The following is a 24,412-nucleotide window of genomic DNA, read 5'->3' on the forward strand; positions in this document are numbered from 1 at the left end:
TCTTTGAAATCTGGTTGCCACTCATCCGTGAGCATCCCACATATCACAGAGGACAACACTAATCAGTTCAAGGCCCCTGCAAATGTAGGATGACCTCCTGCTTGGCCAGTGCTTGCCCTGAATGCATTTTAGGCAGGTGACCCTTGACTCATGAGTATTGGTTCTCACAGTGCAGAGTGTGGGAGATGTAATACACCTTAAACCTGATTAAAAACTTTCAAGTGTCCATCTCCTACGGTCGACCTTTTCACCAAAGCAGTACATGATCTGCAAAACTGACTCCCTTGCTATTTTGCTTTTGGACCCTGGAGCAGTGAGGGTGGGAAGGTCGTGCTTTTCAGTTCGGTCCTGACACTAATATCCAGCCATTAGCCTGTACAACCCTGATGGTTGGTCCTGTGATGGAAAGGTTTTCTGCCAGAGCACCCATTCCCAGACCTTTGCAAATGATCTTGTACGTTACAGCTGAGAAAGGAGAGCACCAGGCTCCCTTCCCCCAGCAGCCACAGCCTGCAGAAGCCACACGGCAGGAGGCGCATGGAGAACATGTTGGGATGTGGAATACACACTTTTCATAACCAGCAGCTGTAATTATCAAGGACACTCGAGGCAGCATGATCTGACACAGCTGTCTGAACCATTTTCAGACCACAAAGTCCACAGAAAGAAAAGAGATCATTTAACCCTCCCCAAACTACAATTTCAGATTGGTAAATCAACATGGTAGTTGAACTGCTTCCAGGGGCCTTTGTTCAGAAACACTTCTATTCATCTGTGCCTCATCCCAGAGTCCAGCCATGCTAACCACTGTTGTTCCCATCCCATGAGACAGTGTATTCTCTCTGCCAGGTCACCATCCTGTCTGCAGCATGTGCTGTTACTGGACGCTGGTTGAGAGGTGCTGGAAACGGCCAGACCATAACTCCGCTTCACAAAAGTCTGGGAGGTTAGATGGCATTTGTTAAGCAAGCCTTCCCACTCTCCTCCAAATAACTCCTGATGTGTATCTCTTTTCATTCAGGCATCATATCAACGTTTCTCCATGTCCACCCTTTCGGAGCCAATATAGAGTATCTGTGGTCATACATGCAGCAGCTGGACTCTAAGGTAAATTGTTTCTTTGACTGAACTTTCATTGTTGGAACTTAGCACCTTGCTTGCTGCAGGTGGATGCTGTGTGATCTGCATTACTGTAGAGCCACAATTTCAGGAGGACCCAGGGCTTTGGGTCAACCCAGACAGCGGTCATCTCCTTGCTTTTGCCTTTATATAAAGAAAAGTCAGTTATTTAAAGTGACAGTCACGTGTCACTGTCAACAGATGCCAGAGAGAAAAGCTTGTGAGAGATTTGAAATTACAGAATTGCCTGAAAGTTTCTGAGACAAGGGCGAAGGTATTATAAGAGTAACTACGGTTCCTTAGGCCATGTTCACACGAGATTCCGTGTCAGAGACTTCACATGGAGGGACCGTCACTGTCGACACCTTAAAGCTCTGATACGACGCTCAAGAAAATGCTCTCAATAGCTGTTTTCAACATTATTCTAAGTGTTAAAAAAAAAAAAATGCTGCTGAATTAGTGTCAGCTGAGCCCCTTATGGGTCACACTCAGAACCAGACGTCAGCTTACAAAGTTCAGCTTTCTCGTCTGAAAATTAGTGTTTTTGACAAATGCAAAGAGACAGAAAGAAAGAAAGGTGCAATTCTGTGTTGAGGTGAGCAGTTGAGAGGGGCTGCTGCGGCTAAAGGCACTTCCTTTCCCAGGGCTGGCTGTGAGAGCCACAGGAGCGTGCTGACAGCAGCTGAGGAGAAAACCGGAGAAACCACTGGGAGCCAGAGTGACTGGCCTTGTTTGACCAGCTGCTCAGCCTGCAGCTCGGTGCCTCTGCAGTGACATCTAGGGCATCCTCGGTACTCAGTGGTTAGCACGGATCACAGGATTACATTATCACACTGCATCCTCATTTGATGCTAAAGATTTCACCTACACATGATCACAGTGCAGACCTGCTATTTCCCCTCTGAGAGGAACCATCTGGAACTGCAAGTGGATTTTAGTCAGATATTTTGTGCCTTTTTATGAAGGATGAAAGGAGTTAGATTTTAGACTTTACAATTTGTACACATTAATTGTACCTATTAGGAGGAGTTTAGCATGGTATTTCTTAAATTCCTGCTTCAGTGTGGATTGGTCAGCCACCTCCTGTCACCCCTTCTCAAGAGCTAGTCATCAGTATTCCACTTACAACAAGTGCTTGTTTCCAAATGAGTGAGGTGTAGCACCTGCCTTTCTGTGTTGGCTTATTTCACTTAACATAATGTCAAGATTTCACTCTTTATGGGGGAATAATTCTGTTCTGTTGATTGACACCCAGGATGATTTCATAGCATGGCTATTATAAATTTTATACATGGATAGGTAGGTATCTCTAAATCCTAAATGAGATTTCTTTGGATAAATATCTAGAGTGGTATAGCTTGATCATGATAGTTGTACTTTTAATTTTTTTCAACGTTTATTTTATGTCTTGGTTGCTTGGCCTGCATGTATGTACACCATGAGTGTACAGTGCCTGTGGAGGCAAGAAGAGAGTGGATTCCCATGGAATTGGGCTTATAGATAGTTGTTAGGCACCATGGAGGTGCTGGGAATCAAACTATGGTCCTCTGGAAGAACAGTTAGTGCTCTTAACCACTGAACCATCTCCCTAGTCCCTACACTGAATTTTCTGTAGAAACTCCATCATGGTTTCCATGGTAAATGGACAAGTTACAGTCCCACCGCAGCACATAAGAGTTCCTTTTCCTCCTTCTTAAGCAGCGTTTGTTTCTTGTCCTCATAGTCCTTCTAAACAGGATGATATCGAATCTCCATGTAGTTTTGATTGGCATTTCTGTGATGGCTAAGAGTGTTAAACATTTTTATATACTCGTCATTTGTATTTCTTTTGAAAGCTGTTAGTTCAGTTTACCTGCCCATTTACCGACTAAATTATTTCTCATTGTTATTGTTACATATATTCATAAATATAATTTCAATAATCTCAGTCCATTTAGTGTTGCTCTGATGTGTATGTTTTTAGGAATGACCGGTGGTATTTGATAATCAATTAGGGGCTCATCCTTAGGAAAGACTAATTGCTTCTTTCTCAGTAGTCATTAATTGCCTAAAGTTCTTCATCTAGGGGTGGGACCTTGTTAAATTTCTGCTATCCACTGTGGCATGGCATGGCATGTCAACTGGTACTGTCACTGTTCAGGCCTTGTATTGTTGAAATGGCATGGATGAAGGTTCCCTGTCATATATAGAAGACACAGTCTCAGAGCAGTCATCCCTTCGGCTCATAGAATATTCCCATCCCTCCTCTGCAGTGTTCCCTAGCCTTAGGTACAGGGGTTGTGTTGAGGATGTTCCCACTGGGACTGGGCATGGGTAGTTCTTCTTGGTATTTTGACCCTATCTGTAATGGTCTCTAATGCAGAAAGAAGAGCCTTGATGAGAAGCAAGAGCTACACTGATGTGTGGGTTTAAGGAGAGCATTTAGAATGCAGTTAGCAATGGCAATGGTTTAGGAACGCTGCAGTAGTATGTTGTCTTCTAGGTTCCATGGCCTTGGAAATGAGTAGTTGGCTAGATTTAGAGTAGTAGCCATGCATTTCCTCCTATTGGGCATACTTTAATCCAGCAGAGCGTAGTTGGTTATTACCAAGCTATAAGTGCCACATTGTACCTGTGGAGATGATTTATTGTGGCTCCTAGACTCTCATCTGAGTAGGCTCTGGCAGCTGCATAGCACTTTCAGATACTGTGGAATGCTAATCCCCAGGGAAGAGGCTTCCAGGTCATTCCTGGCTTGAGCCTGTAAGTCCTGAGTTCAAAGTCAGCAACAGGGACTCACTTCAAGTTCTGGGAGGCAACCAAGAGCAAGGGCAATAACCTGTAATTCTTTCGTTGGCTGATTTTTTGAACTCCCCTGACCAACAACTCAAAAGGATGTTTATCTTACCTGGTATTAGAGCTTTCGTTAGATCATTTATGGTTCTTGAGGGAGCATTAACACCTCAAGTGACATAACTTTATATATCCACATATACTTTTTGTATATCATATGTAATTATAGGTAAGCATAAACTACAATTGCCTATGACTTTTTCAAAGATCCTTAGTGTTATTTATTCCTTTTACCTGTCTCCATTTCCTAGTTTCCCTTTTATAGCACCTGTATTCAACTATCCCTATGTGTGTGTCACACTATTCTTAGGGAGACATGAAGAAAGATCTATTCACCCCAGATAGGGAACCAATGACAGATCAAAGTAAGGATAACACCAAAGTCCAAATTGGTGCATCAATGAGTTTTATTGGTGTTACTTATGAGAACAGAGATGACATAAAGACAGCTGTATCACCAAAGCCCACTGCAGCATGGGTGACCACCCCTCACAAAAGATGGAAACCTGGAGCACACTGCAAAGCTTTTAGGCTATTCACCAGGTTGCACAGTATCCTTTTCTGGTAGACCAGTTGGTCTCCACCATTTCTGTGCAGTTCAGTGGGCATGGCTTTCTTACAGGCAGCTCAGCTGGTCTAAAAAATGCTTTTCAGCAGTTCTTACTGCTTATATATACCTGGGAAGGGAGGAAACTATGAATCTGGTCAGTTCCAGGGACTTCCTGAAGCTATTTTTAGTGTTTACTTCATGAGCTTATATTGTTTCTGATCTTAGATTAAATTCCTTCAGCATTTCCTTATTTTGTATGATGTTAGCTATGGTTTTGTCATGTACAGCCTTTATGATGTTAAACCATAAACTAATCTATTCAGAAATTTTATTATGAAGGGATGTTGACTTTTATCATATGTATTTTCTCTACTTACTGGGATTATTTTTATCCTTTGTTATATTAATGTGATAAATTATATTTTATGATTTGTATATGCAGAATCACTCATAACTTTATCATTGTCATGGTACTTAGCTTTTTGGTGTGCTGCTAAATTCAGTTTGCTAGTATTTTGTTGAAAAATTTTGCATCAGTGTTTATCAGAGATGTTTTCTTTCTCATTGTGACCTTGTGAGGTTTTGGTAACAGTATAGTGCTGGCTACATAGAGTGAGTTTGACAAGGTCTTTGGATTTCAGTTCTTCAGAATAGTTCAAGATGAATCAGCATTAGTACCTGAGAAGTTTTGTATGACTCAGTAGTAAAGCCATGTGACCTTGGGCTTTTTCCTTCTTGGTAGATATTTTAGTATGGATCTCATCTCATCGCTTGTTACTAGGTTAGTCGGGTTTGTGTCTTCGTTGTACAAATTTGGTGGGTCACTTGTGGCCATTCTCTTAATTGTATTTAAACTATCAGTATTGTCTTGAATTTCATGAGATTTTGTATAATCAGCTTTTGAGTTCTCTGTAGATATTCTGGTTGTTTTAATTGCTTTGGAATGTGCTCCAAGAGAATTTTGAATTTTTCCATAGTCTGTGTTCTTCCACTGAGATTTCTGGATATGGTGGATCAGCTGCCTCTGCTTTCATTGGGGGAAGGGGGTCTTCTCAGAAAGTGGCTCTCTCTGATGGTGGTCTCAGGATGTCAGTTTGTTACATGATGTTGGCTCTGAGATTTGTCTGGGCACTTTAGACTAGTCTGCTTGTAGGTTCTTTGGCTGTGTTTGGAGTCTTCGGCCAGTTGTATTCTGGTGATACAGAGACTCACTAGTCTCGGCAGGACACACACACAGTGAGCACACAACAGTTCGGGCAGGTGTGATGGAGCTTGGAAGGGCCATGTAATGGTATCCCCTGTTGAGCTCTGGGGTTGGTATAGACCCAGACCCTATATGAGGCGAGACAGAGGCAAGAACCACAGCTCCCACTCTGGGATGCCTATACTCAGCCCTGACAATAGTGGGTGGTGTCATTAAGGTACTGTGGCTGGGAGCCATTTAAATGGAGCAGCAGTAGGAACTGAGGTTCTTTCTGCTGCCACTTGGGAATGCCCACCAGCAGTGGGACCTCCAAAGCTTCTGTCTGCATGTGCCTATGGACAGGACATTTCTCCCTCTGTTCCCTTCTTCTGTAATGTCCCTGGGTAGTGGACAGAAGCTGGACCTCAGCCAGAACCTTCTCCAGACCTCCTTCATCCCAGTACACTTAGGGTTGGGATACCAGCCGAGCTACAGTGTGCCAGGCTGCCCCAGACAGCCCTGTGGGTGGAACAATAGTGGTCCTTCCAGCTGTGGTAGTAAAGGTGCCTGAGAGCCAGGTATGAGAGAGGGATGGGGAGCCGCATGGACGCCTGCTCTCAGTGGTAGGATGAGCCTGAATCCACATCATGCAGCCATAGTGAAATCCCTACGACCCCGAGGGCAGTTCTGGTTGAGAAGACAGCAATATAGTTCCCTCAGAAAGGAAGTACACAGGGACTCCCTTCACCTGCACTGTTGCCCACACAGCCCTCCATCTCCTCAGGGAAATTCGCAGTATTGCTGCCAAGCGTTCTCTTCAAGCCTGAGGTAAGCGTATCACAAAGAACAGGCAAACTGCCAGGGACGGCACCACGTATCTCTAGCCCAGTGAGCCTATGGGGATATTCAGGCATTTTAATCCAGAATTGTTGAATTCTGGAATCCTAGGTCTTCAGAGCTTTAAAGGGAGAGCAAAATAATAAGAGGGTTGCCCTCTAAGTATTCACCAGGGCTTTGTCCCCACATCAGTTGCCAAAAGGCTCACAGTCCTGGATCTGCAGGCAGCCTGGGGATGCTGTGGGTCTCCAAGGCAGCAGCCAGGCCCAGCTGCCCCGGGTGAATCCGAATGAAATGGGAGTCGTGGCCCTGGGTAGGGCTTTGGTTACTGCTGCATTACAGATGCATGACTGTCCCACAACCACAGAGTTTGCCGCCTCTAATAAAAACGCTTCGTGAAGTTTCCACTCAGAGCAACAGTTTCCCTGAGATTCGACACCAGCAGCAGCACAATTGCAGGCCAGCATTTAGATTCTCTTCACCCCTTTACTGAGGGAAGCAGGAAAAGCAGGCCTGGTGCAGGCCTGTAATGTAACTGCCGTTACTAGCATTTCCCCGAAGGCTGCTTATGGGAATGAAAGTGATTGGGAATGGAAGGAAGCGCAGGAGAATTAATTTAAATTATGCTGGCCATGTAAATTAAATTGTTCATGGCTCCTAAAAACCATGTAGCCCAATAATAGGCCGTTTTCCAGTCAAATATTGTTCTTGGTAATGACATTTGTGTGCCTGCCCCCCCCCTTGGTTTTTTCCCAGCTACCCACTCTCATTCACCCACCCGTCTTCTATCAGAAATGTGAGACAAAGTCAGAGAGACAGGGCAAAGGCTTCTGGAGGCTTTGCTGAATCTTCAGAACAGACAAATCCATTTGACCAAGGTTTCAGTCACCTTGGAGTGGAATCCCAGCTGTGAACCAGCCATGACACCCTCCCCGTCCCACCCCACCTCCCCTGATGCTAAGCCACACAGACACTGGAGCAGAAATGTGGCAACTGACTGCATCCTGCCTTTCTTCCTTCACTCCCTCTAACTGCTCATACAGATAGTCTAAAGCAGTGGTTCTCAGCCTTCCCAAGGCTGTGTCCCTTTAATACAGTTCCTCATGCTGTGGTGACCCCCAACCATAAAGTTATTTCATTGCTACTTTATAACTATAATTTTTGCTACTATTATGAATCGTAATGTGCAAATATCTGATATGCAACCCCTGTGTAAGGGTCATTTGACACCCAAAGGGATTGCAACCCACATGTTGAGAACCACTGGTCAAGAGGCTCTTCTCCAATTTACAGCCTACACCCCAAACTCCTAGTGTGGAAGATCTGGTTCCAAAACACCAGACCCATATGACAACAGATGCTGCCAGATGCAGGCAGACCTGCCTCTGTGGCAGGACACCACATCAGCTTGGGTGCTCAGATGTAGGTGAGCATTTTTCACCCAGGAAAGATCATCGGCATTTTAAAAACATCCCTCTGCACATACAGAATTTCAGCATCTTTCTAGTTTTCAGGGGATCCTGATTTTTGCCTTTAATGTCTCAGTGTTCTCTCCTGGACTGTTGGCGGATGGAGAAGGTGGGTGAAATGTTCCTAGTGGAATGTTTAAATTTCCCACAAGAATACTCATCACCATGATATATATGCTGCTGTTAACAGCCAGCTGTCACTGAGCATTAATGAACTATTAAGACAGACTGTAATGAATGTGCTTTTTAGATAGCATAGCACCTCCAGAAGGGAGGAGGCTCTCCACTTGACTGCAAGAGAGGGGGGGGGGGACAAAAAACAAAAACAAAAAACCTCAACAGTGAGGAAGCAGAGAGGGTCTCATGATGCCCAAACAACACTAGAACATGTCAATCCTTTTCATGTGGTTACTCCTCCTGTCCAGGCGGGAACAGGGCAAGCTGCCAGCATACAGCAGACATATAAGCTAGAGTTCTGCTCTCAGAAAGCTTATAGTTGAGAACATGGTGTAACACGTAAAAAACAAGAGTGCTTGACGCACGTGCACAAGGTCCTAGGTTCAATGTCACGACCCTACCCCCACAAAAACATATTATCAACTAACTTGAAAGAAAGACATGAATGAGTAAAGTACCAACTTGGGGAGGGTGAGATCGCAGTCAGAGATATCAGAATCCGAGAGAGGAAGAGCAGCCTGGAGGCCAGCTCTGGCCAGAGCTTCCTTCTGGGATGTCAACCAGTGTGGCCTCTCATCTCTTCCTTCTCTTGCTGTTCTTCAAAGTCCTCTCCTCCTCTTAATTCTTCCTTGTTCATCTTTTATTCCTTGTAAACCCTCCCTTTAGCTCCTCTTCTTTCCTCGTCTACACTGACTGCTTATACAGTGTCCGTGCTTGCTCGTACCATGCTTGATGTGGGAATGAACACGATTCACACCCACTTTAAAGGTCAAAAGCCAGTGTGCCCTGTAGAAGAAGTAGGGCTTTGTTCTTGGCCTTGCTGGTTCCCCAGCTATGACACATCCTGGGCTGGCATCTTCTCGGCACCCCAAGTGAGAGCCCTTCCTTGTCCCAGCCTGCCTTACCTGACAGTATAGGACGTACCGTCACTCCATCACCTCCCTGACCTGTGTACCTATGTCTCCAGACCTGGCGAGGAGGCTGTGGACTTGAGGTAGAGCCAACAGAGCAGGAAACAAATGCAGCCAATCTCACGGGTTTCCTCTGTGATGTCACACCATGCAAGCTCCCGAGTTATTGCAGATTTTCTTTCCGCCTGTTTCCTTGTGTAATGCTTGTCACAGTCCACGTCTTCCCGAAGGAATAATTATCAGAAGCCTGAGAACATCCTGGTAGGAAGGGACACTGTGAGAGGAAAAATGACAAGAGGTAAATAAAAATAGTGCCTATTCCCAAGTGCAAAACATCCTAAAAGCATCATCAGGAGCTGGGAAAGGCCTAAAAACCATCATGCTGGCCTAGAAGCGGCTTCTCATCATCCTCCCCCAGTGCGCATGGTGACTGTCTTTAGGAGGGTTCCAGGGTCGTGTAAAAGCCGCTCATGCTAGCTGTGCCGGGTGGGACTTCATCTGACGGGCTCTGCCCCGTCACCGTACAGCAGAGCCCGGCTCTTGGCTGACACTACCAGCATAAATGATAGTCCACTACACTTGAGAAGCTGCGAAGACTTTGAGACTCAGTTTCACTGCTCCCGGGGTAACTCATTTAATGCCTTTCCACCTCACTTTAACTGTCCATAGCTTTCTGTGTTACATGTACTGACTACGTGGCCCTGGAAGGTGGCACCATGGGAAAAGGCACTTGCCACGCAAGCCTGATGACTTGGGTTCAAACCCTGGATCCCACTTGAAAGTAGAAGGAGAGAACAGATGATGTAAAGGTGTCTTCACATTCCCACATGCACGCTGGCTTTTGTGAACCCACATAAGTGAGAAAATAAGTAAGAGCAGCAGGGAGTAAATAGTACTTAAATTTGCTTGCCATGCATTTCCTACTATAACAGTGCACCAAAGGGGCCTCAGTTTGAGCTCTGTGCCACAGCCAAGCACATAGGCAGGGTTTGAATGATTCTTCCCAGAACTCACACTAACAGGGGAAGCCAGCGCTCAGATCAAGTCCTCAGAGCATTTAGTGAGTTCCTTGCTAGTTAATCCCCTGGTCTTATGAATGAGAAAACAGGTCCAAAGAGAGTACAGTACTTAGAGGTGAGTGTTGGCCATGGCTGCCCATCACCTGCTGTCCTTTTGGTTGTGATTTCTGGGATGGTGCTCAGCAGCAGCATGGAAGTGTGTGTACTGGCTGGTTTTGTGTCAACTTGACTCGAGATAGTCATCAGAGAGGAAGGAGCCTCTGCTGAGGAAATGCCTCCATGTGATCCAGCTGTAAGGCATTTTCTCATTTAGTGATCAATGGGGGAGGGCCCAGTCCATGGTGGATGGTGCCATCCCTAGATAAGAGCATGGCACTCCAACTATAATGCCTGGACCCAGGCCAGCCCCACACTCACTCTGGTGGTCCTGGGTTCTATAAGAAAGCAGGTTGAGCAAGCCATAAAGAGCAAACCAGTAAGCAGCACCCCTCCATGGCCTCTGCATCAGCTCCTGCCTCCAGGTTCCTGTCCTGACTTCTTTTGATGATGAATATCAATGTGGAAGCGTAACTCGAATAAACCCTTTCCTCCCCAGCTTGCTTTTTTGGCTATAGCATTGTATTGCAGCAATAGAAACCCTGAGACAGTGTACGTGAGCCTGATCCATTTGGAGTTCTCAGGGTTTGGTTTTTGGTATGGACATCGATCTATCCGTATTCACCACACAGAAGCCCAGCCCTCATTCACACAGTACCTCACTGTCAGCATTGCCCCATGAGTACAGAGGCATGACCAAAAGACTGTTGTTAACCCTCTCCATGCAGCCTTCCAGTAAGAGCATGGTACTCCAGCTATAATGCCTGGACCCAAGCCAGCCCCACACTCACTCTGGCTCACCCTGATCAAGTTACCTGACCCCTCAGTTCCCATATTTGTAAATGATTGCCTACCTAATAAGAGTGTGGTTAGAATTATAGAACCTTGGGTAGTTTTGTTTTTAAAATCTGGTTCAGCAGATGCAGAGATCTATAGCCAAGCACTGGGCTGAGCTCTGGAAGTCCTCCTGAAGAAAGGGAGAAGGGATTGTACGAGCCAGGGGTGTCAAGGTCATGATGGAGGAATCCACAGAGACAGCTGACCTGAGCTTGTGGGAGCACATGGACTCTGGTCTTAGGGAGCCTGCATGGGACCAACCTAGGTGCTCTGCATGTGTGTGACAGTTGTGTAGCTTGGTCTGTCTGTGAGGCTCCTAGCAGCGAGATCACGACCTGTCCCTGACATGCTAAGCTGGCTTTTGGGAACCTGTTCCCCATGCTGGATTACCTTACCCAGCCTTGATGCAGGGGGAGGAGGTCAGTCCTGCCTCAACTTGATGTGCCATGCTTTGTTCAAGCCCATGGGAGGCCTGCCCCTTTCTTGAATGGAGATGGAGGAGGAGTGGATGGGGAAGGGGGTAGATGGAAGGCAGGAAGAGGGAACTGTGATTGGTATGTAAAATACATGAAAATTTTTAATTAAACAAAATCTGGCTCAGTCATTGTTAGACCTTCCCAGGCAGCTGCAAAATGGCTACATGTGTTTGCTGTTCTGGTACCACGGCAGCCAGAATAGACAGTGTTTCCAGTTGCTCATTCCCCTTCAGAAATGTAGCTGCTTCCCTCCTTCCTAAGACTTCTTCCTGTGTTCCCCAGGGAGGGAATAGTTACCTGGACACTAGCTATTGGCTAACCCCACGCCGCCTCCTCACTGCTATGGCCTCCACCTGATCTGGAGGGAGACAGCTCATCCAAAGAATGATGCCCAAGTGTGACTGGCATAACCTCCTATAAGAGAAAGAAAGGGGTTTGTGAAGGGGGCAACATCCCCACAGCCTAACAGCTGCCTCTGTGTAAAGTAAGGAGAAAAGATTTAGAAGAGGGAAGAGAGGACTCGAAAAGCATAAAGAAACTGCCTTCTGCATAAACTTTGGAAAAAGGATGTTGAAAGTCTCCCGGAAAGAAGTGGTCTGGGCTGAAGAAAGGGTCAGCAGTCAAGAGAACTTGCTACTCTTCCAGAAGGTTTAGGCTCAATGCCCAGCACCCAAGTGGTGGCCACAGCCATCTGTGACTCTGATTTCATAGGACCTGATGCCCTCCTCTACTGGCCTCTAGACACTGCATGCCATGTAGGGACCAGACTTAGCAAGCAAGACACTCAGATGCATAAAACTTGGTTGTTTTGGTTTTGTTCTTTAGAGAATGATTGCTGTGAGGAGGTAGACATAATGGCCTGACTTAAACAGTATGTGACCTAAATACCTATAGCAACAACGCAGATTACTTGGCTAACCTGTACAACCTTCATGTTTTTAGGTGTGTCAGTTAAGTAAAGGAAATGTCTCATGGGCCTAACACTGAGTTTGACCACATATCTCCTGTACTCATCTTACGTGGCCTTGACCACAGACCTTGACCTTCTGTCATGAAACGTTAGGTGCTAGCACTGTTTTCTGTCCACGTACTGAATGGAGACAGAGGGGTTTTTTATTGTTTGTTTGTTTCTTTACTTGAATTACTCCTCCCAACCACACAGGAGGGTGATATTTCTATTACATGTGGAGGAACTGAATGTACTAAGTGCCCAAGACCACGCTGCTTGAGGCTTAGCCCAGAGTCCAATCTGTGACTGCCTGACTGAAGCCTCTCCGAAGACTTGCTGGGGGAACTCGTTAAAAATAGATTCTCTGGGCTACATTTCCAGAGCGTGAACCCAGGGTCTCCAGAGAGCTAAGGAAGCTGCACTCTGAACAGGAGCCCCAGGTAGCTGGTGTTTCACAACAGCACCTTTCTTGCCTGGCTGGCCGCTCCAGCTGAAGAGCAAACATGTAAAGCAGACCCAACCCACATGCCCAGGTCTCTCTCAAGCTGTCTTTGATATCAGCCACACATACCTCATGGAGTCTCCTGGAAAGAAGTGAGGATGTGGAAGAATGTGCTCTTCCAGTGCCCATGGAAGGGGGGCGGTGGTACTTTGCAAGGTCACTGTGAAAACAGTCTGTTTGGTGGCTTTTTGTGGGTCTAATGATCCTCGTCACATGGTTTTATGGTGCAATGCATTCAGATTTCAAATTATTCACACACACACACAAATATCAGATTATAGTCTGTTAGGGGATGGAGAGATGGTTCAGTGGTTAAGAGTACTTATTGCTCTCCCAAAAGACCCAAGTTCAGTTTCTATTACTCACAGCAGGTGGCTCACAACTACCTATAACTCAAACTCTAAGACCAGACATGCTCCTCTTGCACCCCCCCCACATGCTACACACACAGACACACACACACGCACACACACACACACACATACAAATAAATATTTTTAAAAGAATATAATCTATTTTACCTTTCAGAAATGCCTCTTTTTAAAAATTTACAGTGTAGGCTTAGGAATATTGAATATATATGAAATGTTTTCCCTGTGAATGTTAAATATGGTTGATTTGACTTTCTCTTAGAAGACAGGCCAAAAAGAGTCTTAATATTGCTAAATGGGAAGTGGAGACTCTACAACAGTCTCTCTTGTGGCAGTTACACCATGAAAAATGATAATCACTGATTCATGGCGCAGTTCTGTGTGCCCAAATCTGTGCTAAGCCAACAGCTTTGACACCATCCTTATTAAGTTTTACTCCCATCTGCTAAGGCTTAAAGAGACCAATTATCTTTCTAAGGTTCATTTAACTCTTAACAATAGCAGATGGGAGTTTCAAACAGAGTATCAGCCCCCAAATAGCCGTATTGGTATACAGGTTCTCGCACTGTACGCCAGATTAGGATACAAACAAGAATAGGGATTGTGCTAGGAAAGATCAAAGTTCATTCATTCCTCATTTAAAGCAAAATTCATTATTAATGTAAGGAGCTCCTGCTTTTTAAAAAGAAAATCTAAGCAAAATTTTGAACTAAAACACTTGTCTAGAAATGGTGACTTTTTTTTTTAAATGACTGGCTATCGAGATTTTCACTGCTATACATTTGAGGTTTAGTCTTCATTTCTAAATCTCTATCATCTTTAAGAGAAAGAGTTTGAATAGCAAGAAATCCATCCTGAAGGCCTCTGGTTCCCGATGAGCTACAGAAAGTTTCTGCCCCAGGCAGGTGAGGCTGAGCACAGCAGTGGTGGGGATTTGTTCTGAGTCTTTTATGTCAGGAAAGGTTAAGGCATGGCTCTGCCTGCGAGGCATTTCTCCATCTACAGGAAGGTTGAACCCAGAAACTCCTGGCTCATCCCACACCCACGCTGCCAGCTGCTCACGGATAGGGCAAGGGCCCAGCACTTCACCCTCTTGCAGGGCAGGCAGTCAAGGAGAAAAGGAAATGTCTCAGTGGAAAGTGGGACTTACCTAGGTCTGTCCATTTCTAGTTTTCAGGTGGGCTCCTTTCCCAAAATTGACTTCTCTTTCTTCCTAACAGATATCTGCCAATGAAATCGAAATGCTTCTGATGAGGCTGCCACGCATGTTCAAACAGGAATTCACTGGCGTGGGAGCAACACTGGAAAAGAGATGGAAGTTGTGTGCCTTTGAAGGAATTAAAACGACCTAACTGCCGGCCAGGGAAGCTGGAAATGAAGGGTCCGAAGCCAGCCAGGGCTGGACAAGAGAGGAGCAGGAGGACTGGGGTCGGCCAGCGTGGGGCCTGTGTGGAGCCACCAAAGCCTTGTTCAGTGACATCTGTGGCGTTTTCTTGTGAGTGGAAATGTAATTGTGTACCAGTTCCTTAAACTAGACAAAGCCTCATACTTTGCTATGACAGACCTGTCCCTATGAATACCAAGCAATGATTCCACAGTCAATGACCACAAAAATCTCGAAATAGGTGTTGTTGCAAAGTAGAACACCGAGCAAACGCTTAAAGTTAATGGTGGTGTAGCAATGGTGGTTGCTAGGCTACAGAGTTGTATATGTAATGTATAGTTGAAAACATTAAATGACATTTTCCTGAAGGTCTTTCTGTTAATAAAACAAAAACAAAACAAAACAAAAAACCCCGTGATTTTACAGTGGGAAAAAAAATCATACCAAAAGAAAACTTGAATATGTGTCTGAACAGTTATTGTATTTTGTAAATTAAGTTATATGCTGTTCCAGGGACTTTTGCCTTATTGCAGAGGCAGAAAACTATGATTGGACTCCTTGAGAATGCTTTATCAAGGATATTATTTTTCTAATGTAACAGTTCTCCATCGTGCGTTCTTTTCACATGGACTGCGTAACAATTTTCATAAAATGTGACTAGAGGGAAGAACTACATCTGCTGTCCGTGCTTGGTATGTAGCATTCAGGTTTATGCATCGAAAACCATTCGGAAAATATTCCTCTTACCAATTTTATAGCAAATATATTAATTTTTTTCAATAAATCTTGACTTCTACCATATTGGTTTTGTGTGGGGTTTTTTGGTTGATATGTTTTCATTCCTTCTTATAAAGTCCTTTTCTCATTTTTTAGTCCTGTGTACTAGACCAGCACTTTAAATTAAATAAGAGACAAATGATGCTAAGAGGAAAAGCTTGCTAAAAATAGAACACATACTGTCGGTATTTGGAAAGTGCAGTGCAGGAGAGAATTCAGTATTGGAGTGGATGTGGCCAAAAGACCAAGATAAAAGCATCTCAATGTAATCACCACCAGACTTACTGTTGCCGTCTGTCCTTGTGGGCAGGCACTGAGTACCCCGTCAGCTCACCTTGTCACTGTAGCATCTTTACGTTTGTGTATCTTCCATAAAGCATGTGTTAAGGAAGGAATGGAGTCAGTCACACAGAAGCCCGGCAATTTCAACAGTTTTGCCTTCCTCCTTCCTTTTGCCACCAAGTAGAAGAGAATGTGGCTTTAAGTTCTTCCCTTTCCTTCCTGCTTTATTACATAAAATCCCCCAAAAGATAAGTAAGTATTCAAGATGTCAATTTTAAATGAAACGTTTTCAGAAAGACAGCTGAACAATGAAGGGTCTTTGAAGTTATGAAAAGATAGTCATGATTTCCTATTGGACGTCATTAGCCTCAGGTTGTTTTTATTGAACCCTGGAAAATGAAGGCCCTTATTCATAATTCCCATAGTATCTACCCGTGTGTTTTGTTTGGGCTCAGTGCCAGTGCTGTGCATGTGGAGATGAGTGAGGAAAGACCTCCTCTCTCCTTTGATGCACTCAGAGTTCAGTCTGAAACAGAAATGTCCCCCCAAGTTTGTATATGTGAGTTTTGTGGCAAGGGAGACATGAAAGGGATGCTGTAGGCATCCAAGCGAATGCCGTATCAACTGGGCATGGTGGCCCATGCCCACAATCCCAGTGCCTAAGACACTGAAGCAATAAGATTAAAATTTTTAGGGAAGCCTACTCTACATAGTGGGATCCTGTCCCAAGAAAGCCAGCAAAAGTAAATCCTGCTATCCCATTAAATACCGGCAGCATCCCCTAACACCCGGTGGTGCCCGTGGCCACCATTATCCTGACAGATTCCTGGACTATGACAGTCAGAAAGCAGAAGACATCATTTATAGATAATGTTGTTATTATAAAGCACCCTAAGGGGTTCACCTGAAAATGGGGGGAGGGCAAATTCCATACAGACTCTCGTCACAGTGACGACCTGTTGAGTAGAGATGTAGAGGAGGGTACCACAACCTGGCTGGTTCTGACTACAAACATGGAAGTGTTTTTCTTCATGCTGCATGCTTCTGAGCATGACCGGGACTCACATCATGCAGTGAGACTGCACAGAGTAGAAACTGTAACTCAGGCTCTGAACTTAGAAGTGAGTCCAGGGGAATGCACTCACATTGACCCTGCAAGTGGTCTAGGGTCTCCACATGTTTGTCATCCCAATTTCTTTAATCCTTGTGGTAACACTATATGAAGATATTATTAAATTATTGTCCCCTTTTGTCACGCCTGGAAAATGAAGCTTGGATGTTTATATAACTTGGCCTTCTTTGCAGTTTACAATGTTAGTCTGAGATTTAAACCCAAGGTAGACTCCAAAACATGTTCTTCTTTTTAATAAGACATACTTCTAGCTTAGTCTGTTCCCAGACCTATGACCCCTCTTTTCCTCTCAAAGGCAACATCTTTGCAGAATCTTGCCTATATTTTTATTTAAGTTTATTTTGTGATAAAAATCTATAATATTCTTATATCAATCATTTGTAAGTGTACAATTTGGCAATATTAAACACATTCACAATGTCAATCAATCACACCTATCTCTATCCAAAACTTAATCACCAACAAACATCTAGCCCTGGCTGTCTTGGAACTCACTCTGTAGAGCAGACTGACCTTGAACTCACAGAAATCTGCTTGCCTCTGCTTCCTGAGTACTGGGATTAACATGTGAGCCACCACTGCCCGGCTATCTCTTCTTAACAAACAATAATGTTTTACCCATCCCCACTGCTGTCAAGTCCCTGTACTTCCTTTGTCTTCCCAAGTCTGCCTAGTGTTACAGTGTGTCCTTCTCTGTCCACATTCCATTCAGCTTGTGTCTTCAAGGTTCACTCACACTGTAGCAGGTGTCACAACTTAACTCTTCCTGTAAGGCTAAAATAATGTCCCCTGGTTTGAGAAATCTTGCTGCCACAGTTCATCATTATCTTCTTCTACTGCAGCAAAGAAAAGCCACCAAGCTATGTGTGAAAAGAATCAAAACCAGCTTTCAGATGTATAGAAAAGCATGGTTTCATCTGCATCACCCTATTAGTTTCATCAAGGATGATAAAAATAAAACAACATCCTCAAAGAACTAATAAAATATATTAAAAATGAAATGACAAGTTTGCAAAGATGGTATTAATTGTTGAAAATATGCAAATTCTATACAATGAAATATAGACAAAATGCTTTTTTTCAATAATAAGAGTTGGAACTGCCTTTGAGAACAACATCAACCACTCACCCAACAAGATGTGTCCATTGCTACAGCAGTGACATGCCTGTCTTGAGGGGTAACCAACAGCTGCCTGACTAAAGGCTCACTCAACAGGAGGGAACTCATGCTTGGTACTATAACCCTGGCTGAGAACCAGTAATGGTGTCTTAGCTAGGGTTCCTGTGGCTGCAACAAAACGTCATGACCAAGAACCAAGTTGGGGAGGAAGGGTTTATTGGGCTTACACTGCCACATTGTAGTCCATTACCAAAAAAAGCCAGCAGAGGAGCTCAAATGGGGCAGAAACCTGGAGGCAGGAGCTGATGCAGAGGCCATGGAGGGGTGCTGCTTACTGGCTTGCTCCCCATGGTTTGCTCAACCTGCTTTCTTATAGAACTCAGGACCACTAGACCAGGGATGGCACCACGCATGATGTGCTGGGCCCTTCCCCACCATCACCAATTAAGAAAATGCCTTACAGCCAGATTGTATGGAGACATTTTCTCAATTGAGGTTCCCTCCTTTCATAGGACCCTAGCTTGTTCAAGGTAACCTAAGACCAGCCAGTACACAATGGTTAGAGAGGTTACAGACTGTAGGGGAGAACCTACTTTTATCATTTTGCTAAACTGACACCGTATCAAACTTCTACATGCTTATCCTTAGACTCATAGATTATTTTATCTCATGCCCCTCCAGAGAAGCTTCTTTGTACAAGAGATGACAATTAGCGTAGAGAACCACAGCTGGCCAGAGTGCAGAGAAGAAGTGTCTTTGGAGTACTCAGCCATAAATGAGACAACTGTATCATACTCCCTCCTCCCGAGGCTGACAGCCAAGAAGAGACCAAGTGTAAGATCTAAGGTTGGGGAGGAAAGCTACAAACAGTGTCTTCTGCACATTACAGGGCTGTTGCATGCATGGAACTCACAGCAGCTGCCTATACAAGACCTGCTGCACAAATCAGTCTAGTCAATATTCCAGCATGAGCTGTGGGGGAGGAGCTCACAAAGTCCCACTCTTACTGAAGAGGCTGCTATAGCCAGGTAATGGATGTGGGGGAGAGAAAGTTGCTTTTCTTCAGGGGTGAACTACCTGATAGATTGTCCATACCACAGTGGACATGCCTACAGCCATATGCATGTGGGCAGCACTAATTAGACTCAGTAACTTTCTCACACACACACACACACACACACACACACACACACACACACACACACACACAGAGACGCGCGCGTGTGCGTGTGTGTGTGTGTGTGTGTGTGTGTGTGTGTGTGTGTGTGTAGGGAGATGGAGGAGGAAGACTCCAGGAGGAATAGAGGGGTTTGTGCAGGGTGGATTTGATCAAAATAAGATACATTCATGTATGAAAAAAATGAAAGAGAAGGATAAGGGTTAGAGAGGGGAGATAGAAAGTTCAGGCTAAACAGCCTCAAATTGGCTTGTTTGCTTGTTTAAAACGCTCCAAATCTTCAGCTGTGAGTATAAACTTTAGAGTAACCACAGAAACAAGGGAAGTTTCTTTCACAGCAGCGGGAAGGGGAGTCCAGGGAGAGGAATAGCAGGACACAGGCAGTATGAAGAGGGATATGGGGAAAACGAGGGGGTTGAACATAGAAGAACAGGGAAGGATGGGGATGAATAATGCAAAGGATGTTTGAAAAGCCCAAAGGAATCATATTTTTATATTTACCTAAAATGACATGTAATACATATACATGTATGTGTACATGTGCACACACATTTGTATCTTAAGTGAACTTACTCCACTTTGGCTGACAATGCTCCCCATAAGAGCCATAGACCACCCTACCCCAGCACCAGGCATGAGAAATCTCCTTTGGAGTTGTTGGTCAGGGAAGTACAAGAGATGCCCAAAACAGTATAGGGTATTGCAGTTGCTCCTGGTCACCTCCCAAGATATTATGGCTGCAGACACTTATGTACTTCAGACACAAAAAGATTTGAGCTGGATCTGACCCTGGAAGCCTCCTCCCTGGGGACTGGCTTTCATAGTACCAGAATTCTACAAGTTGCCAGACGAGGGAAATAACCCATAGTCCTAACCCGGCTACGATGTCTATGAGCCACAGCAATGACCAGCAAAGCAGGATATTCCTAAAGGTACAACACTGGCACTCATATCTTGGCAGTAACCAACAACTGTATAATTGGACGTAAGATCTGCTCAACAGGAGGGAATCCTGCCTGGTACTGGAAACCTAACCAGTGCTGCCCAAGGTCATCAATCTGAGGAATGGAACCTACCATCTCCGCTTTACTAGACCAGTATAATTCCTAATTGCATTCTAAAACATAGCCAAATGTATTAGGTACTTTTTTATTGCTGTGATAAGACACTGTAACCAAGGCAACATGTAGAAAAAAAGAGTTTACCAGGTCTTATGACTCCAGAGAGTTAAGGATAATGATGCTGTGCTAGAGGTATCAGCCATCAGCCATGGTAGCCAGAGAAGAAGCTGAGGGCTCCCATCTTGAACCACAAACACAAAGCAGAGAACACACACTAGACATGGTACATAGCTTTGAGACCTCAATACCTGACCCCAGTGACATGCTTCCTCCAGCAAGTCCACACCTGATAAACCTACTCAAACAGTGCCACTCACTGGAGACCAGGTAGTCACATAGCTGCACCACATTCCAGCCACCACACCACAGATCGTTGTAGCTCTCAGCTCTCATCAAAGCAGCATTCCCTTTGCAGCTGACAGAGACCACTGCAGACAAACCATCCCTGGTCAAAAGGCAGAGAATGAGGAACAGCAGGGTGCCCAGCCCCGATGGACACATCTACAACACAATACAATTCCTACACTAAGGGCTCAGAGAACACTTTAGAAGAGGGGGCGGAACGACTGTAAGAGCCAGAGAACCAGGAAGTCTTCTGTGAGATTCAATCTCCTAGAAGTGGCAGGGAAGCTATTCTCATGAAACCACAACAATATGGTTGCCCAAACAAGACCTGAACAAGTATAAGACTAATAGGCATGCTAACATTGTCTTAGTTAGGGTTTCTATTGCTGTGATGAAACACCATGACCAAAATCAAGTTGGGGAGGAAAGGGTTTATTTGGCTTACACGTATATATCACTATTCATCACTGATGGAAGTCAGGACAGGAACTCAAGCAGGGCAGGAACCTGGAAGCAAGAGCTGATGCAGAGGCCATGGAGGAGTGCTGCTTACTGGCTTGTTTCACATGGCTTGCTCAGCCTGCTTTCTTTTAGAACCCAGGACCACCAGCCCAGGGTTGGCACCACCCACAATTGGCCGGGCCCTCCTCCATCAATAACTAAGAAAACACCTTATCACTGGATCTTTGTGTAGTGGATAGCCATCCCAGCATTGGCCTGGAAGTTCCAACCCCCATTGAGGCTTCGGTTATGGTCACGCCCACAAGGCAGGGCAGAGGAGGAGGCAGAAGACCAGGGAGCAAGAGGAGGTCTCTCTCTTGGTTCCGGGACCCTGGACGCTGGAGGTAGACCGAGCAGAGTTCTCCAGAGAACACCACTGGACTGCACTATACCTTTGCCAGACCCTGCAACCTACCCCTTCATTTGTAAGGTACCCCACAAAATAAACCTCCCTTTTAACTACGTGGAGTGGCCTTAATAATTTCACTAATATCTTTGTTTTTGTTTTTTGTTTGTTTGAAACAGGGTTTCTCTATGTAGCCCTGGATGTCCTGGAAGTAGCTCTGTAGACCAGGCTGGCTTTGAAATTGCAGGGATCCACCTGCCTCTGCCTAGTGCTGGGATTAAAGGCGTGTGCCACTACTGTCTGGCTACAGCCAGATCTTATGGAGGCATTTTCTCAATTAAGGTTACCTCCTTACAGATAACTCCAGTGTGTGTGGCAACTTGAAATAAGACTAGCCAGTACAAACATGGGACGGGAAAACTACCAATAAATAGTCAATGATGCTTCTAAATACAACACAAGAACCATATGAAAGACACAATATCACCACACGTGGCAATCGGGGCTAAATACATTCAACAGTAAGAAAACTGTGGCTCTACACTGCCCTCTCCATGAGGGTCAACAAGGTACATAATCTTCAAAGATTAAAGGAACTATAAATTATGTATTTTTTTAACGTAAAGAAACATTACTGGGGAAAATTACTGTAGTAGCTAGAATAGACAATAGTGTTATTTTATAAAACATACATTATAATTGTAGTTGCTAAGGGTTTCATAATCAAGGACTCCAGTACATCTAGTAATTACAGACTGATTATGTTAATCAAATTAGCTGTTCTGTCCAAGCTGTTAACTGTTGCCTACTCTGTAAAGATGCCCAGAGAAGCACAGATGTTCACACATGCCAGTCACTTCTTAAATAATGTATATTCACTGGGACCAGCCTATAATGGAATGTTCTTACTCTGTGTGTGTGGGGGGGGGGGGGGGGGGACCAGGCCCACAAAAATAAATTGCAGACAGTTTACGATAAAAAATAGTGTTTTACTATACAAAGCAGAAAAAGTGGTTAATGTACAATCGAAAGTGCATCACATGTAATGAAATGTATTTTTTGTCTAGCAAATATATTTATTGTGCTTTGAAAATTGTAATATCTTCCCCTGCCCAGAGAAATTTCTATTAGAAGGCTCGTTTGCCATGTGAGGGGGAAAACTCTTTTTCTTGTTTACTGTAGTAGTCTATCTTCCTATCAGCCCACAACACTTGTCAAGTTCACTTAAGAAGAGCTATGTGTGGGTAAGAATGGGATGGAATTGGGGACCAGAATATTCCATCTCATCTGCTTTTACATCTGAGGGAGTGCCATGTAATCCATGGCATCTGGAGGCAATCTCATTTTTGAAAGCATTTTTCTTTACAGATGAAAAGTCAAAAAATTGGCCAATTTAAGGCTTTTACCAATAAATAAATCTTTTACCTTTGAGTATATTTACGCATAAGCAAGCATTTCTTCCTCTTGTGTGCTTTGAGATAGAACGTGAAGTATGGGATAGGAAGTCAAACATTGTCTTTGAAAGGAGATAAGAGATGAAAATGACTGTGGGCCATTTGTTAAACAGACACTGATTGTTGTGTCAAATCAACCTATCACGGATTATTTTTATGATTTACAATCACAGTAAATCAAGTTTCAAGTATGGAGTGCTATGAATTCTCACTGAGAATAATTGCCACTTCCTAAGGCTGAGCAGAAACTGGTTAGGATTTTGCCCCATGACCTGTTCCTCAAGCACATGATAGAAGTTTTAGTTCAATGTATGCCGATGAAAGGCTGGGCCTGGTATGTGGGCAGAATGAACAACAGAGAACAGCCAGCAAAGACTGTGCCAATCTGCACTGAACATTTTGTATCGACAGGCTATGACTTAGGACAAGTAAATAAACACACAGCCTCTTGGTCTAGATGGGTACATCTCAAAGGCTGTGCCATCAAGCGGTCAAGAGCATCCTTCTAGAATCGCTCCATCCAAGTGATGATGGGAACTTGATTAAATCCTGGGGGTTTCTCCCTGATACGGGATGACACTATTCTTGTCCATCATCATGTTACAATGTCACTAGTCACTGGGTCTTACTAGGTCATTGGAGACAATGCACTTCTCTCTTGGCCTCAGAGTTTACCAAGTTTTTCCCTTCAGAGGCCCCCACCAATGCATCTAGAGGAATCTGCTTCTCTCTCTGGAACAACAGATGCTTACATTCAAAATAACAGGAAACTACCAATTCCAAGAACTTTGAGGCATGTTTGAAACCAGAATTCTAACTTCTCAAGAAATACAGATTCTCAGGGCCTCACTGGGAGATAGTAGGTACTCATGAAATAAATGAGAAGCTGGACAAGTTTCTAAATCAAACCAGGCCTCTTGGAAGGGAATCTTGGCAAAGCAAAGCTGATGTGTTTTCTCAAATATAAAGTATTTCAGGGAGAATACATTATCTTATTCTTAAGACAATAGGGCTAGATATCTTAGTCCTTGTGCTTGCTAGATGTCTGTTAACCTGACATAAACTCCAGTCATCTGAGAGGAGGGAGAATCAGTTGACAACGTGCTTCCATAATACTGGGCTGTGGGCCAGCCTGTGGGGCAGTGGTTCTCAACCTGTGGGTCATGACTTGTTTGGGGGTTGAAAGACCCTTTCACAAGGGTCACCTAAGGCCATCAGAAAACACAGATATTTACATTTCAATTCATAACAGTAGCAAAATTAATGTTATGAAGTAGCAACAAAAATAATTTTACGGTTGGGAAGTCACCATAACGTGAGGAATTGTACTAAAGGGTCACAGCATTAGGAAGGTTGAGAATCACTGCTGTGGTTGATATATTGTGCACCCCAATAAACTTATCTGGGGGTCAGAGAACAGAACAGCCACTAGATAGACACAGAGG

General features: G+C 44.3%; 1 protein-coding gene across 4 annotated transcripts in view; it reads left to right on the forward strand.

Annotated features, from left to right (window-relative positions):
• Positions 1-15,110, forward strand: part of Enox1 (ecto-NOX disulfide-thiol exchanger 1) — a 560,595-nt gene extending 545,485 nt beyond the window's left edge. For all 4 annotated transcript variants that reach the window (XM_036199546.1, XM_036199549.1, XM_036199548.1 and 1 more), the window contains 2 exons: positions 1,022-1,107; positions 14,549-15,110. In XM_036199546.1, coding sequence (XP_036055439.1) covers positions 1,022-1,107; positions 14,549-14,680 — 218 coding nt within the window. In that variant the 3' untranslated portion in view covers positions 14,681-15,110. The remainder of the gene's footprint in view (positions 1-1,021; positions 1,108-14,548) is intronic.
• The last annotated feature ends 9,302 nt before the right edge of the window (positions 15,111-24,412 follow it).

Source organism: Onychomys torridus, chromosome 9 (genome assembly GCF_903995425.1).
Source record: "Onychomys torridus chromosome 9, mOncTor1.1, whole genome shotgun sequence".
NCBI lineage: Eukaryota > Metazoa > Chordata > Mammalia > Rodentia > Cricetidae > Onychomys > Onychomys torridus.